This window comes from Lucilia sericata, unplaced genomic scaffold (genome assembly GCF_015586225.1).
Source record: "Lucilia sericata isolate MDLA Ls3-8-SP2 unplaced genomic scaffold, ASM1558622v1 Contig000556F_arrow, whole genome shotgun sequence".
In the NCBI taxonomy this organism is placed as follows: Eukaryota; Metazoa; Arthropoda; class Insecta; order Diptera; family Calliphoridae; genus Lucilia; species Lucilia sericata.
The window spans coordinates 179,329-197,818 of NW_023994566.1; the positions used below are offsets into that span (position 1 = coordinate 179,329).

Consider the following 18,490-nt stretch of genomic DNA (forward strand, 5'->3'; position numbering starts at 1 on the left):
TCCTTTAATATTTCCGTAAGTTTAATATAATTTAAATGTTCTTATATGTAATTTTCCTTTTTTTTCCCAATTTGACTTGTCAAAGTTCAGGCCGCCATATTGAATAAAAATATATATGCTTCTTCTTCTTCCCAATATTCACTTTAAAGAATCCTTAATTTATACAGAATTTCTTTAAAAATATTAAATAATTTTTATATAAATGACAATTATAAAGTTCAACTATACTTGGAGATAAATTTTTTATGAAATATTTTAATATTTCTTTAACAAAATTAACTTTTAAATACAAAATTTTGCGAAATATTTTTTTACTACGTTTTAAATCATCGAGTAGCCATTTTTTCTATATTTGTCTCTTTCCATCTAACGAAATTTTCATTGCGCTTAAATTAGTTGTCTCTTTCTTAAACTTATTGGTCAACATGCCTTTTATTTGATTCGTAAAAATGGCGTCTTTCATGAATATGTACAATATGTAAATGTATGTGAAACGCGTGTCTGGCGATTTTGCTTAACAAATTCCATACCGTTTGATAGAGTTTTATAAACTATATAAATTTAAATAAATTTATAATATACCGTTAATATAATATTAATATAATTTTATTTGATATTTTGTTCCTTATCGATTTTTTTCTTTTAGTAAAGTATGGCAACATTAGATTTTTTCTTTCTGTTTTCTTTTACCTCTACATTTGTAAAATACATTCATGCATACATATTAATTAACGTGTTTACTGTTTTTGGTGACTTGCGCAGTGTTGTATTTTTGCAAATTTTATTCAATTTTTATTCTTTTTTCAATCAAAATAACAGAAAATTATATTTTAATTGAAAAACTGATAAAAATAGATACATATGTATATAGTATCTAATATAATGTCATGAGTCATAAGAATAATACATCAAAATATTGCATTTTTTCTAAAATATATAATATTGAGGTTATTTTTAGCAGGTTTTCTTTAAATTTTTGTTGTTGTATTTAAAATAAATATGTAGTGTTTTTTTATTATATATAATTAAGGTTATTTATAATTAAAAAAGTTTTCTACCAAATACTTGGTATATTCTTCTCTTGTTTTAATATAAAATTTTATTTTCTATTTTTCTTTGTTTCCTCTATGATTAAGTTTGTCTGTCGCACAAATCTCTATTTTGTGTTTATATACATACGTATAATATGCAGAAAAAAGCTTCACACTGATAATATAGCTGTTTCGTTTTAACCTGTAAAAAAGTTGGGCTTTTGCTTAAATTTTCATTTATTTCATTAGTATAGTTTTCTCTTTCTATGCTTTAAAAGAAGAATAGAATATAAGCTTAGCGATTATTATGTGTTAGTACTTCTTCTTATTATTTTTTTATATTTTCTTTTGAATCGAAAGCAAAAGTTGTAAAACTGGTTACTTTTTCTTTGTGTGTATGTGCTTTGATTATTTTTTCTTTGCTTTGCTTTTCATTTTGTTCTTTCCTATGTGTTTGTTCGTTCGTTCGTTCTTTTTATGTCTCCTCGTTTATGAGTTGCCAATCCTATAAATGTTAAATCAAGAAGCTTGCCATTTTGCTGGTGCAATTTTTTTTGCATTTATTTTTTTTTTATTATATGCATTCATGTACGTACAGTATATATGGATGTTACGTTTTTCTGTATGTGTAGTATATAGTATGTACCTTAGAGTAGATTTTTTTCTCGACTTTCGATATTTTTCAACTAACGAGTGGATTATGTTAGCGTTAGATATTTTATATACCTAACTAGTACAGGTTTAATAAAGTCTTATACGATTAGACCTTATCGCCGTTAATTACTTAAATTTGTCGTTCATATGCTAGAGGTTTCTTTTACATCATTGATTTTTTTAGACTAAATTTATAGAAGGTTCTATTTACTAGGATCCATAGATTAAAATCTTTAAATTAACCAAACAAATAATATATTGACCCACCTCACAGGAGGGGTATGTCAATTTCCGATTAATAATCAAACCATGAAGCTTGTAAAAAGCAGTCTCGTATGTGTAATAATAGACTTCCTCATAAAAACATTGAAAACGTAGAGAAAAGACTCAATCCTCTCCTTTCGATCTCATAATAGATTCTACAATGTTGATTAAAAGTGAGATATAATCTAGTACCTAGCTACATTTGTATGGCCAAGTATTTTGTGTAGACTTGTTATGGTTTGATAATTTGTGTGAGAAGATATGGTAGCAGGATTTCAGATTGTACAGACAACTAAATTTCCTTTAAAATATGTAACGTTTTCTTTAGAATTTGATTATATTACTAGTAGTTATTTCAAATTATTGCTCTAAAATTGAGAATCTAAATAGAAAGTCCTTAAAGTGATGGGATTTGATATCCAAAACTCGTAAAAGATTTTACATGTCTTAAATAAAAGTAATGGAAAATAAATCATATAAAAGTATAATTTGTATTGAATACGGGAAAAATTGTATTACATAGTACCACTACTAGTTCTAGATATGTATATGATTATAGTCTGTACTAGTTCTTATATTTGATAATTTAAAGCTAATTCTGTGGAAGCGTTATACAGTAGATCCTCCATCTATGAATCTGTTATGTTACGAGTTCCTTTATAGAAAAGCTTTAAAAAACGTTCCCTTTATTTAAAACAGTTGTGGAATAGGTTTATTTTTCAGCCATTTCTGGTTTGGAATTTTATTGAGAAATAGTTGGCAGCATTAATACCTACTTATCACAGAATGGGTTTCTAAAATGTTTGTCACATTACTAGTTCCAGTGTTTGCAACTGCTAATTATCATATTAATCAAAAAAGTAATATAATCTAAAGTAAATATTTTTGCTGTTTTGGAGTACTAGTCTAAACTTTGCAGTGTTGCCATACACAACAATAAATAATGTCAGTATTTGCTATCAAAACAATGGATATTTTTATAAAACAAGAAGATGACAGCTGTGAGAGTAAAATAAAAATAAACCGAAAAAACTTAAGAAAAAAAATTTATTTATAACAAAAATATTACAATTGACCAAAATTATATATAAATAATAAAAAAAAACTATTTAATTTATTTTTGTGTTTGTTGTTGTATCAGCAATGACATCTTGGCATTTCCTATTTAAGTTAAATCCACCTTCATTGGTCTCCTAAACCAGTAAACTAATTAATCAAAAACAACTGAAAATTTCTTACAACAGTGGTTTTCGATCATAAACGTTAAGTAAATTTAAGAATTTGTCCCAGTCTTCCAATACTGCTGGGTATTTTTACACAAATATCACTAATAAACAACAATCAATGATATAAAAAACATGAACAAATAAGCTGAACAGCAATAAGAAACAGCAAAATTCAACTCTGTAAACTAAACTATTAGTACAATCAATATACAATAATACCGCATTCCATAGTAAAATACAAGAGAAAATAGTTGTGTAGTATAAATAATAAAAAAAAAATAATAAACCACTAAAAACCAAGTGGTGGCAACAATTATCTATTTATTTATCTATATACTGTAAACATTTGCAGTTACTAAAAAATATAAAATTTCAACATTAGAGGCTAATATTCTTTAATTTGTATGAATTTATAAATTTGTATTTTTGTTTAATTAATTATATACGTATTTCTTTTACAAATGACATTTCTTTTGCAAATGTTTGAGTGATTTCTTTTAATACATAAAACCCGGCAACCACATTTTGTATAAACAAATAGACTTTTTGATGCTTGACGTATTTTATATACATTCATGTACTACTACCCTACCTCACTAAACAAAAACAAAAAGATCAAGAACTAGAAATTGCAAAACAAAAGAGTAAAAATAAAATTATATATTTTTGTATACATTAGGGGCATAACCAAAAAGGGGACTCCTCACGTGGTAGCCTTCAATTTGTGTAGGTTTGTTATAATTTCTTATGCCTTTTACCATATTTTTAAAATCAAAATAAAAGTTATGCCCCTAATGAACACTACATTAATTTATATTGTATTTAGACCTGCCCATTAGAAACAATTTTTAAAGCAATCACACATGGCAATAATTCGCTCATAAAAGTGTGTCCAATATTTTTAGCAATCATTTGAAGATCTTTACTATAGCAAGTATTTAAAAAGAGAATAGTTTTAAATACTGTAAAAAATATAATCGATGCTTTATCTTTCTGTCACTCTCCCAACCTTGAGGGCCTATTTTTCTAAATGTGTTTTATTAAAAAAAGCAAATAAAAGTATTTGTTATTGTTTTCGATATAACAGTCTGTACAATTTTGAATTCTAAATTACTGTTTGCAAATTTGACAACTAATCCATTAAAAAAAATTATTAATATTAATTAATGAATAGAGAATAAAATTAACTTTTTGAAATTTGCTTTTAATTTGTTTGATGGCGCAATGTTGCAGAACATTCTATATATTTGATTTTCATTTAAAGAAATTTATAATTCACAATACTATATATCAGTATTATAGTACATATTTATATATTTATTTTGTTTTTTTTTATTATAATTATATTACCTGCATATGAAGAGTTGTGATTTTTTTACTATAAGCAAATAGATGTTTTTTATAAACATTTACAAATATGTACATACAACTATAGTTTTTTAATACTTTTTTTTGCATTTGTTTTTAGTAAACTAGGCTGCACCCTGTTTTTCATTTGTGTTAAAACTTTTATACTCTATACACATTTTGTATTGGCTGACATTTGTTTAATTGCGTCTAATTTATTTACGATTTTGAATATTTTTTTTTTTTGCATTTGATGTAACTACAGTTTTGTAGTGGAATATTAATTGATTACAACATTTTCAGAATTTATTGAAAAATAAGGATTAATGAATTTATCATAATAAATATTTAATTTTTGGGTTTACTATATAAATAAGTTTTTTTTTTTTAAATTACGACAATTGGCTGGTCATAATATAAATTGTTCTTCTATTAGTTTTGTCATTATCCTGCTAATCTGAATATTGTCGTTACATTCCAATCAGTTTTATTTTCAATTGTATGTATGTATTTTTATAATTTTAAGTGTTTAGAAAATCTTTTTTTAAATATTCTTATCATATTTTTATAATATTAACTGACCTAAGGCAAAGAAAACCTTGAAGCAAAATTAAATTAATAGAAAAGCTCTTAAAAAGTGTTTTAATACTTTAAGACTTTTCTACAATTCATTATTTTAAAGATATTTATAAGAAAATATTTATTATTTTCATGATTTGAAAATATTTTTAATGCAACTTGAGTTTGGATTTGGAAGTACTCCCTGAATTGATAATATTGATTGAGCAAGTACATACTTCCTTAGCATCTAACTCTACTTTGTTTAGAACTTAGGCGTTTTAAGAGCTATTTTTCGGGTTAACAATTAGCGACGAAAATGAAAATTCATCTAAGAATGTTGTTTTTGAGTACTAGATTAATTAATTTTGTTTGTTAGATTAATCTGTTAAAGAAGGCAGATTAAACTTTGTCAAAAAATTAAGAGTTGAAGCTTTAAATTATCAATTTTTTAGTTTAAATTCAAAATTTTCTATAATTTTTCTATTTTTATATTACACTCACAGTTGTCTTCTTCTTATTTATAAAACATTCATTATTTTGATAGCAATTGTAAACATTTTCTGTCATTTAAGTTTGACAATACTGTACTCAAAAACATCATATTGGATTAATATTAGATTAAATTTATTTTTAGAATAACTAATCTAATTATTAATTCAAGTTTAGTATTCGACACAAAAACCCGCCCTAAGTTAATAAAAGTTCCATATGAGAAAAGATATACTATCGAAAATAGTTTTTCTTTTAAATATACATACATAATTTAAAACATTGATTTTTTTTACTTACTTTTGTTATAAGAACAATTTCACTCAAATTGAAAAGAAAAATAATTACACAAAAACAAAATGTAAACATTCTTTCAGAACAAAAGGTGATATTAACAACTATTATATGAGTGACGCAAATGCAAAACTTTTACTGACATTTTACCCAGACATTTTATTATCAAGATATAGTATTAGGCTAACAATATTTACATGTATAAAAATAAAAAAAAACCTGCGTTCTTCATGTGGATGTGCAGTCGTCTCTCTATGTTAGTATTTTGTAAACAATCAATAAATGACATGACCACCTTAAACTGTGCAAGAGAACCAACAGTACAAACTGTAAGTACAATATACACTATAAATATGAAAAAAGGATAAGAAACTTACAAGGTTGGTCTGTATGGTGGGGCTGTTATTGAAAAATATTAACAACAAAAAAGGAAGGAAAAAAGTCAACGTTGTGAAGCTAATAGCTAGAGGAGTAAATAACTAACTAGAAAAATAGTTAGTTTCTTAGAAATATGAATAGAAAAATAAACTTAGTAGACTAGAAATTATATATAAATATAGTAAATTTGTTTGTTTATAAGTATATCTAGATTATATAACACAAAAATAAAATAAACTAGTAAAATTGGTAAATTATTTATGTTTTTTATATATATTTTTTTCATTATTTTTATAAAATTAGTTATAAATTAACAAATTAGTATGTAAACATGTTTTAAAATATAAATACCATACAAATAACCCTTAAAGTTCAAAATAATTTAAATTTAAATTAACTATATAACTGCCCTCGCCGCCGATATGTAGATTTATAAAATCATAACAACAATAAAATGGCAGAAAATAAGGTGGTATTTTATTACAACTACTTAAGCAAAAATAGATTTATTTCACTTTTTACTTTATTATTTGCTTTGCTGCAGCTTAGCAAGTACTAACTACTAGTATTGTGTATTGTTGTCTGCATTACACTTTGTTGCGGTGCAACTGCAATGAAAAGCAATGTATTGTTATTGTAATTGCAATTTGCAATTGTATTTGTATTAAATGATATGATTATATATTTAATAGAAATGTAGGCAAATTTGTGTATTTTTTTTTATAAAAAAAATCACGTATACAGTTTTTTTTTTTTTTTGTATAAAATACCACCATAACATAAATGAAATAGACGACGTTCAACTGAAAATATTATTATTGTTGCAGTGTTGTTTGTTATTTGCTGCTGCTGCCGTTGAATAGATGACGAGTGCCAAGGCAAAATTAGTGCATTCACTTTTTGGGTGCTACGAACTATAAGACCAAACTGCCGACCGTACGACCAACCAACCGACCGACCGATCAAAAGACCCAACTATTCAAACAATCAAACAACTAAACAATCCAAGACAGAGCAAGCAGACTCTAGTGTCGCTATGAAATATTGAAAAAAAAACTGTATTTTACGTATACAAAGAGGGATACAGAAGAAAATTGCAAAAGAAAGAATAATAAATAAATGCAAACAAGAAAAATTATCATAGAGTAAAATAAAAATTTAACAAAATAATACATACAACGACAAAAATAAAATAGTTTTCGTATTAGAATGCAAAGGAAATATGAAGATAAGTTTAAAAAATTTGTGATTTAAATTGAGCGGATATCAATTCTTGTAGTATATTTGCAAGGCGATTGGCATATATGCGAAAAAGCTAAGACTTCATTTGCAAAAAGTTATATCATTTTAAAAGTAAATTTTTAGAGTTTTAGTAGCGATAAAATTTTTGTAGTATATTTGCAAGGGCTAGCAAATTTGTCAAATAGTTTAAGCTTTAAATTAAAATTAATCATCGAAAGTTGTTTTTTTGAGTACTTGATTTGTTAATTTTGTTTGCTAGTTTAAGCAGCCAAAGAAGGTGGATTAAACTTGGACAAGAACGAGGGAGAGAATAGTTGATGCAAAACATATATACAATTTTTAAGAAAATAAACATTAAATTAATTTATTTTTAATTTACTATACAAATATTGAGACCTTAACTCCCATTTTCACAATGTATAGTTATTTTTTAACTTTAAAATATATTGACAGTTCTCATACAAAAATTGTTTTAACTTGAAGAATAACTACCAGTTAAACGATAACTGGAGGTGGCGAAATTGGGGGTAGATCATCAAATTTTTGGTTTTAATTTAGTTTTTCTAAAACTGTTCAATTTATTTACATATTACACTCAAAGCTGTCTTCTTCTTTTTTATAAAACATTCATTGTTTTGATAGCAAATAGTGACATTTTCTGTTGTTTGGTATGGCAATATTGAAATTGTACAAAACAGCATGAAAAGTTGTACTTTTTGATTCGCATTGTACCAAATCTTCATATTTTTTCTTGCTAATTTATAAAACTACGAAGAAAACTGTCTCTTTCATATTAAAACTGTCAGTAAACTAATCAATATATTAACTATTTTATTTATTACCTTGATTATTAAATGATCCCATCAAATAGTATTTACTCCATCCGTAACAGATTTTAAAATGGACCAGTTTTAAAACAATATTCATATGTATTAGCCCATAGACTAGATAGTCTATAAACTAGACAATAGACTAGTCTTTAGACTAGACAATCGACTTTTACATTTTTTAGTAAGAATGTTTATAAATCCCCTATTTATAAAAACAGAATGTATATTTTGACTAGTATAAAAACCCGGTCTTTTCATTACACCAAATTTGAGGCATTTTCTTTGGCATCGGGGGTATATAGTGTTGTCTAAGTAAACTTTGTAAATATGCCAAAATACATATTGCAAATCAAAAGAAGAAAATTAAAAGAATATCGAGCACAAAATAAAATTTGCAAAAAAAAAAAAAGAAAATAAAATAATTGAAACTATTCACACTACTAACGTACAATCTAGAAAAACAGAAAAATAAACAGCAAAAAGTGCAATCTCTGTGTATCTATCTATTGGTTGCAACAACGATGAAAAGAATAAAACAACTACATGTATATGCGAATTTATCAACCCAGTCATCATTGTTACGTCCCCCACTCAATGTCCCGCCGTTAAACAATTCACGTTTGCCAAGAGAGCTTAACGTTTGTATTTTTTTTACATCAATAATAAGAAAAAAGAAGAAAAACGTATATAAACAAAGTACAGAAAAACATCAATACGTTATAAAAAATGTAAAAAAATGCATTATACTTAATTTTTTTACTATATTATATTTGTGTACATTTCATTTCTAACGTTTGGGAGATTAATAGACGAGAATATTCTTTTATTCTAATAAAAAAAAAAAGAAATACTACTCTCTTATTGGTTGAGTTTTCTTTTTTTTTATATTTGGGAGAGAACTTTATTTCTGTCAAACAAATAGTTTATTAAAGAATTTTCGAAATTATTGACCACAAAACAAGGTAAAATTAAAAACAAACAAAATGGCATATACAAATTGGGAATAGAGACAAGTAAATGAATGTAAAAAACAAATAATATTCTTTTCAATACAAAATTAAATTACCATGAAAAATTGTCAATATAGAATGATGGCGTTTATATTTAGTACAACAAAAAAGTACATTTTTTTTCTATTTTGTAGACGCAGTGGATCTTAAATTTTATGACAATAAAAGACAAATATATGATTTAACCCTATACCAGTTAGCGCTAATGTTTGCTTAGAAATATTGTTCAAAACATCCATTGATTAAGTAAGAAGCTTGCAAACAAAATCTAAAAAAATCATCTCAATGAAGTATTTCCTTTGCAACGTGTAACTATTTATTTGCTTATATGGGTTTTATATATTAATTGCATAGAGAAGTGGAATCATTATTGATTTTAGCAACTGAAATCAAATTAAAAACGATTATTCATAATAAGTTTATAATTAGATAATTAGAACGACAAATGTTTATGACGCAGATGTTGTACATCTGTAATGTGAATGTAATAATTTTAGAAAAACTATATATATTTCTGTTACAAAAATAAAGAAAATATTATTGGCGAATAATTTTAACAAGATTTGTTTTGGCTTTTTCGGATTATATCTTAGTATGGTTTAATTTGGAAAGAGAATTAGTGAAAATAATAAAGATATTCCTTTTTATCTTTTACCAAATAATATAGTTAAAAATTGAGTCTGTCGGGAACCGGAGTTATTAACAGATTATAATTCACTTTTCGACATTTTTACATTTCCCATATACATTTCATGTGCCTTGAGATGAGTTGACAATCTTTGGTGGATTCAGAATAGAGTCGTTTCGGAGCGAAGATCTAATAGTCGTTGAAACGTGTGTTTTTGTTATTTTATTTCAACGGTGGCCTTAAATTATAATAAGAAAATATTTAATTATTTGTGTTAGACTCTGTGATTGGTTGTAAACAGAAGTGGTGTTTTTGTATTTCGGAATGTTTCAAAGATTAGAAAGCTTTGGGTACTTGATTAAAGTGCTTGGACTGGCAGAATCATGTAAAAAAATGCCATGGTAGTGGCACAACTGACAATTTCTACCTAGAATTAGCATTCTAGGGTTGATTTAGATATTAACTTGGAAATTAATAGTTATCAATAGAAAGATTAATTTTCCAAACCCATTAGTTCTTCATTGTATAACTTTTGGCAATATTATGTTAAACATTTTGAAATCTATCCCATTGCCTCTGAACCTTTCCTAGAACATTTTTTTGTCTTGTTACAAAGATTTTTTTTAAATTTTGAATGAATATTTCCTTAATTTATTATAAAATTTGCAATGGAAATTGTAAACAGGAAAACCAAAAGTAGAAAACATTTGTACATTATGCCAAGGTATGTTAAACATTTTGAAATCTACTAATTATAATAACTGTCAATCCTAATAAAAGTAAAATTGATTAAACATCTTGGTCACACATTGGTAATATTTTAAGTATTTTTTTTTTGTAATTTTTTCTTTTCTGCAATTACACAGACTTGTCAGAGTTGTATTTGGTAAAATTATTTGTTTCTTTCCCTACTTGTATATGCTTCTTCTTGTTCCACTTGCAAAATACCTTTTGGTTCTTTTTTGTTGATTTTCTGTTTAGTATTCCTAGATTCTGTTAGTGTCTGAAGCTTAACCACCAATTCTTTCATTCACTTGATTCTTACTCTCCCTCTCTCTCTTTCTCTCGAGCTTTGTACTTTTACTTCTATTCTATTTGTTTTCTTATATTACATTTTTTTGTTTTTGTATTGAGTATGCGCTTTTTATTTGAAATAAAAAGAAAATAGCAAATCATACAATGCACGAACTAAATGTAAAGAAAAATTGTAAATCAAGTACATACAGATATTTTTTTGTGTAGTTACATATTGATTGAAGTTCCCGAGAAAAAAATAAAAAAAATAATATACAAGAAAAAAATAATTAAAAGATTAATATTTTTCAAAAGTAAAAAATATTTCCATATATTGTGTAAACTTTTAAAAGTAATAATTTTTCGATCATTTTATTAATTCTTTTGGCAATTCTTGTTTTTTTTCTTCTTCTTGTATGCAGAACTTTTGGTTAGTATTGAAAATTGCAATAAAAATTGTATATAATATGGCGGCGGCATCAACCAAAAAATTTGTTAACTTATACGTCGTACAAGTATCTTGTATCTACTCTAACTCTGCTACAGGGACTTTTATATAGTCACAAGAGTCAGTTAGTCTTTTGTATGTTCCTGTAGTTTGGTATTTATATTTGTTGTTGTTGTTTTTTCCATTCGTTTTTTTTGGTACTTACACTATTCATTCGTTGGTACAATCTACTATATGGAAGATGTTGGTAGTTGTTTCGCTCGGTTGGGTTGTTTGTTATGTAATCTCTGAAATTTGGCATTTTTTTGTTTTTATTATATGTTCCACCTTCTCCTTTGAAATGTATATGTTTTTTTACGAGTTTGTTTTGTGCAAAAATTATCTGATTATTTCTTTGTTATTTGTGTTTTTTAAAAACTTGGATTGTCAATAAATTGCTTTATTTTTAATCTTGTTTTTTTATTTCTTCTTTTATTACAATATAGGTACTTGTTTTATTTATGTTTTGTTTTTAACAATTGTTCATTTATTGTTGTCTTCTTGTTTTTTACTTATATATTAAATACCTGGAATCAATAAATTTTTATGTATGTTCTTTTTTACAATATTATAATAGTTTCTTTCAATACTCTATATCGAGTGACTATATCCATAACACTCTATCTTAGATTTTCACGAAAATTAGAAAAAAAAGCCCACAGCTGTAATACAAATTTTAGAGTAAACAAATTAACTTTGGCGCTTTTATTTGAATTTTTTCTTATATCTTTAATTTAATGATTCAATGAAAATATTTGGACAGTTATCGTGATTCAAATCTGAATCGATTCGCTATATCGTTTAATTTTTAAGCCATTATCTATAGCTTTCAAACGACATTAAATTTTTTGTAAAGGAAGTTGTGTTCGCTTTGTTACAACGGCTCGAATGTGGTACAAAAGAACTTAACGTTTCAAGAGAAAAATTGGGATATTTTTTTCAGTTTTTCACATATCCGAAGTGAATATTTCTAAAAATCGTTAATATATCTTCAAAAATTAGAGATTAATATATAATTTTTTAATTCTTCCCTTGATAAAGTTTTCTTACACAGTTTTAATGTCATAAGATTAAGGTGAATAGTTTAAGATTTCAATATAACAATAAATATTGTATTAATTATTAATTTACATTTCACTCTCTTCTCTTTACAGTTTGTGATTAAAACAACGATATAAATCGAAATATATAATTAAAAATATAAAATTATTAGAAAAAAATTATATAAAAATAAAAGTAAAAAACGAAAATCAAAACATCTTCACGATAATTTTGAGTGAGAAAACGTTAAAGCAAACAACGATCGTGGAATCAACAAATAACAATAGCTGTTTTAAACGTTTCCAAAGGAAACCTAAGAAACGTAAACGGCCCTTAAACTATAACAAACGCCGCAATTATCGTTATTATTGTTATCGAAATAACACAATAAATATTATTAAATATAAAAATAATAAAGAAAATAAAAATTATAATAAAAATCGTAATATTAGTAGACGACAACAACTATTAAAAATTCTGAATACCAAAGTAATGTTGATTAATGTAATGGCTAATAATGTAATGTTGTCCAAGAATATTCAACGATCAAAACTTTTAATACATAATTTAAAAGCTCTAAATATCACGGACTATTGTTTTGAATTAAGCCCCCATGATTTTGGGGGCCCGCCACCACTTTATGTACAACAACATCAACTGGAGGAAACTAACGAAAAAACGACAATACAACAAAATATTGGCCGCCAACAAAATCAGAATAAGAAACAATTTAATACAATTGCAACAAATACTTCGATAACAATTACAAAAAATGATGATAACAGTTAAGTGATAATAAACAGCAAAAAAGAAACAAAAAAAAAAAAAAAAGAAAAACACAAACAGAAAAAAAAAACATGTTAACATTTTCGAATGAATGAACAAGAAGAAAAATTAATAACAAAATAACAGTTTTTCATTTAAAAAATTTATTGTAAAAAAAAAACAAAAAAAGAAAATAAATACCAAAATACTGTAAAGAGGATAGATAGAAAGCAAAAAAACCCAGCCTCAACTAGCAGTAGGTCGGTCACATTCTCCTCATCAGAAGATAAGTAAAGTGAGTAAAAACAAAAACAAAAAAAGTTTTGCTAGAATTTTGTTGTTTGTTACGTTTTATTTTCAAATTAAAACCTTTTTACTACAATTTTTGTTGAGTTTTTAATTTTTGTAAATAAATAAAAAACATTAAAAGAAAAACACTTACAAATCAGAATAACCAACCTCTGTCAGAAATAATACTTATTCTGGAGAAGTATTTTTTGATAAATCATATCAAAGAAAACTTCATAATCCAAAACTAATAAAAAATACAAAAAAAGACCAAGTTTAGGTAATTTTTCTTAAATAAATAATGCCCTTGCCATCTTCGGGTATAATTGTAGTTGAGAAACCATCTTCAGCATCTAGTACAATAATCAACAATTCCTCAACAACTATTAATACAGTTAATAATTCTTCACTTCATCCACCACAAGAACAGACCCAACAGGCACAACCAAAACAACAAACTCAAATACAATATTATGAATATTATGATGTTAATGAAAATCAACAGCAGCAACGACAACAGCAACAATATCATCATCAACAACAACAGCAGCAGCAGCAACAACATTCAACAATTGTGGTGGATGGTACAGTATACCATCATCAGCAACTACAACAGCACCAACAACAATTGCAATTAGGAGCAGGATCAGGCAGTGTAGTAATCGGGCGTAAAATTCATAATTCGTCCTCTACATCGTCCACATCCTCGACGTCTTCGTCTTCGTCCTCGTCTACGTCGTCGTCATCAACGACTTCGTTAAATAAACCAAATTTACACATACAAACCTTAAAAACCGTGCCCATGCCGCAAACTAAACAATATTCTCAACAGCAACAAATAATACAGCATACCTCTCATACAAACACCGCCACAGCCACCACCACAAATCCGCAACATCATCAGCATCAACATCATCTGCATCAACAACCGCAACATGTGCAGCAGATCAATTTGGCTGCTTCATCTATACAACATCATCAAACGCAACACCATCATAACCAACAGCAGCAGCAGCAACAACAACAGCCTACGCCGACGGCCCATATGATCCAAGTTTCTGAAGAATTTCTAGAACAAGCTGCCAACAATCACAACACAGGCAATATGATGATTTCCACCACAGGCGAGGTTATCAACCAACAGCAAATATTCAAAATTGTCAGCACTGATGGCACCACCGGTAACATGATCATTGATGCAACTAATCAAAATGCAAACACTACAACAACCACCTCTAAAGTTCTATTAAGTAATTTGACTGTATTGTCCAAACAGCAAACTACTGCACAGGGTCAAATTATTGCTAGCAGTCATCAACAGTCCCCAGCAGCAGGACAAACAATCAATTTTGTCAATGCCAAAAACTTGTATACAACTTCAGCGACTGGTGGTAGCATTGCTACGGGCGGTAAACAGCAAAAGTTTACAGTGGCCACAGCAAATGTGGGTAACTACAAGGGATCGACCCTCAAACAAACATCCTCAGTAGCTGGTACCCAATATTTGCAACAGACCAATGCTATGGGACAACAGAAAATCAATATGACTGCTGGTAATCGTAATATGCAAATGTTGACCACAACACGAGTACAAAGTGGAAATGCCAACTCAAATACCAACAGCAGCAATGTTGCTCTTTTAACGAATAATACAGCAACGGCACAAACAATGGTACTGCAACAACATCCTCAGAAATTTATTACCAACAACACGGTTGGAACTAAGACAACAACAACTGCTTTAGGTTCTGGTGGTGGCAATATTATTAAGAAGTCAACAACAACTGGAACATTACGTATGAATAACAGTAACAATACAACGGCTACTACGAAATTAATGAACAATTTGCAAACGACGCAAGGAGTCAAAACATTTATAACACAAACTCCCAGTCTACAGCAACAGCAAACGCAAAATATCAATCAATTGACTTTACAGCATCATACAACAAAGGGCAGTGGCGGCAAATCGAAATTTGTTAAACAGTATAATAATGCTATACTCAACAGCGCTGGCGCTGTAACAATAGCAACGTTACCACATCAACAGTCAAATAGCCAAAATAATTTGCAAATTCAACAGCAGCAGCAGCTACAACATCAACAGTTACAGCCACAAACCACCTATATAAATCATCATAAGAATAGCGGTGGCGGGGGATCGACGAAAATTAATAAGATCAATTCAAAGTATGCACAATCGGTAAATGTGGCAGCTCAATTACCGCCTGGTACTCAATTGCACCAAAAAAGTATTAATCAACAAACACAACAACAGCAGCAGCAACAATTTCAAACAGCTAGCAGCAATAGTAATATTAAATTTGTAAATGCTCAAGGTACCATTATACAACAACAGCAGCAGCCTCAGAAATTCAATAATAAACACCATCATCAGCAACAACAACAACAGCAGCAGCAACAATATCAAAATTTACAAAATTATGATATAGTAGATGGTAATCATCTTTATAGCCCAACAACGGCTAGTGCAGCTGTTGGTGCAACTTCTTCAACATCTACGTCAACTGGAACAACATCATTGACGCCTGCAACAGCAGCTTCAACTTCATCTTTATTAACTGATGATATAATGATGGTAAATGGTACACAAATGACAGATGAACTATCTGCTCGAATATTGCAAAGTATGTCCCAGAAATCATTCAGTAATCAGCGATATCAACAGCAACAACAGCAGCATGTTTTTCAAACAAAATCATCAACGACAACACCATCAGCAGCATCCTCACCATCGCTGAGTTCCAACAGTAATACTAACAACAATAATATGTTGCCACCTCCAACTTCATCTGCTCCACAAAATACCATTATGCAAACAAACAACAGCAACAATAATAATTCAAATATTTTATTATCCCCACGAGAATATACACTGTATCCAACGACAGCGGCAGCAGCAAATATTGCTGTAGTTCCCGCAAGTCATCATCAACAGCAGCAACAGTCTTCTCCTAATCATTACAGTAATGCGACTAACCCAACGGCGTTGGCGGCAACAGCTTCCTCAAATATAACGGCTGGTTCCTTTTCATCCAACAATTATATTACAGTTTCTAATAATAGTAATAGTATGACTACTATTACGCCACACACGACCGGCGGAACTTCAGCAGTTGCAAACAGTACGTTGACGAACAATTCAACGAGTGGCAGTTTAAGCGGTTCGGCAGTACGACAAGCTCAAAGTGCTCCTAATTCTCGTTCCCAGTCAATGGAACGTAAATTACATGAATCTTCAATGTCGCGCAAATCAACGGAGTATTATAAAGTCAAGTAAGTGCTTTTTTATTACATACATACTTATACATTTTTAAGTTGGAATCTTTAATATTTTTGAGTTAGCTCATCATGCTTGATCAATTTGAGTTCTTTAAATTTGGAATTAAAGAAAATCGTTAAAATCACTAGTTGATGAAAGTGTAGTATTTTATCATTTGAGAGAAGGTCTAGTCATTTTTAATTCGAGAGATTAAATGTTCTATTAAATGAACCAAATAAAGTAACAAATTCCTCAACTGTTTCATTATACAGCTTTACTAGAAATTGTTTTAAGGATAACAATTTCGAATAAAATTAATTGATTATAAAATGGATTCCAGAACTTTTGTGTAGAAAGTATTTCGGTTTTATAATCGGGCTCAGAGTCTGAAAGTTCTATTTCAGTTCAAGTTCAGTTCTAGTTCAGTTCTAGTTCAGTTCAAGTTCAGTTCAAGTTCAGTTCTAGTTCAGTTCTAGTTCAGTTCTAGTTCAGTTCTAGTTCAGTTCTAGTTCAGTTCTAGTTCAGTTCTAGTTCAGTTCTAGTTCAGTTCTAGTTCAGTTCTAGTTCAGTTCTAGTTCAGTTTTAGTTCAGTTCTAGTTCAGTTCTAGTTCAGTTCTAGTTCAGTTCTAGTTCAGTTCTAGTTCAGTTCTAGTTCAGTTCTAGTTCAGTTTTAGTTCAGTTCTAGTTCAGTTCTAGTTCAGTTCTAGTTCAGTTTTAGTTCAGTTCTAGTTCAGTTCTAGTTCAGTTCTAGTTCAGTTCTAGTTCAGTTTAGTTCAGTTCTAGTTCAGTTCTATTTCAGTTCTATTTCAGTTCTATTTCAGTTCTAGTTCAGTTCTAGTTCAGTTTTAGTTCAGTTTTAGTTCAGTTCTAGTTCAGTTCTAGTTCAGTTCTAGTTCAGTTTAGTTCAGTTCGAGTTCAGTTCTATTTCAGTTCTAGTTCAGTTCTAGTTCAGTTCTAGTTCAGTTCTAGTTCAGTTCTAGTTCAGTTCTAGTTCAGTTCTAGTTCAGTTCTAGTTCAGTTCTAGTTCAGTTCTAGTTCAGTTCTAGTTCAGTTCTAGTTCAGTTCTAGTTCTAGTTCAGTTCTAGTTCTAGTTCAGTTCTAGTTCTAGTTCAGTTCTAGTTCATAGTTCAGTTCTAGTTCAGTTCTAGTTCAGTTCTAGTTCAGTTCTAGTTCAGTTCTAGTTCAGTTCTAGTTCAGTTCTAGTTCAGTTCTAGTTCAGTTCTAGTTCAGTTCTAGTTCAGTTCTAGTTCAGTTCTAGTTCAGTTCTAGTTCAGTTCTAGTTCAGTTCTAGTTCAGTTCTAGTTCAGTTCTAGTTCAGTTCTAGTTCAGTTTCTAGTTCAGTTCTAGTTCAGTTCTAGTTCAGTTCTAGTTCAGTTCTAGTTCAGTTCTAGTTCAGTTCTAGTTCAGTTCTAGTTCAGTCTAGTTCAGTTCTAGTTCAGTTCTAGTTCAGTTCTAGTTCAGTTCTAGTTCAGTTCTAGTTCAGTTCTAGTTCAGTTCTAGTTCAGTTCTAGTTCAGTTCTAGTTCAGTTCTAGTTCAGTTCTAGTTCAGTTCTAGTTCAGTTCTAGTTCAGTTCTAGTTCAGTTCTAGTTCAGTTCTAGTTCAGTTCTAGTTCAGTTCTAGTTCAGTTCTAGTTCAGTTCTAGTTCAGTTCTAGTTCA

At 28.5% G+C, this 18,490-nt stretch overlaps 1 protein-coding gene across 5 annotated transcripts in view; it reads left to right on the forward strand.

Moving 5' to 3' along the window:
* Positions 1 to 18,490, forward strand: part of LOC119606171 (serine-rich adhesin for platelets) — a 33,443-nt gene that overhangs the window by 1,945 nt on the left and 13,008 nt on the right. For 4 of the 5 annotated variants that reach the window (XM_037959572.1, XM_037959574.1, XM_037959573.1 and 1 more), the window contains exon 3: positions 12,610 to 16,846. In XM_037959572.1, coding sequence (XP_037815500.1) covers positions 13,851 to 16,846 — 2,996 coding nt within the window. In that variant the 5' untranslated portion in view covers positions 12,610 to 13,850. The remainder of the gene's footprint in view (positions 1 to 12,609; positions 16,847 to 18,490) is intronic. The other variant, XM_037959576.1, reaches the window with a different exon arrangement.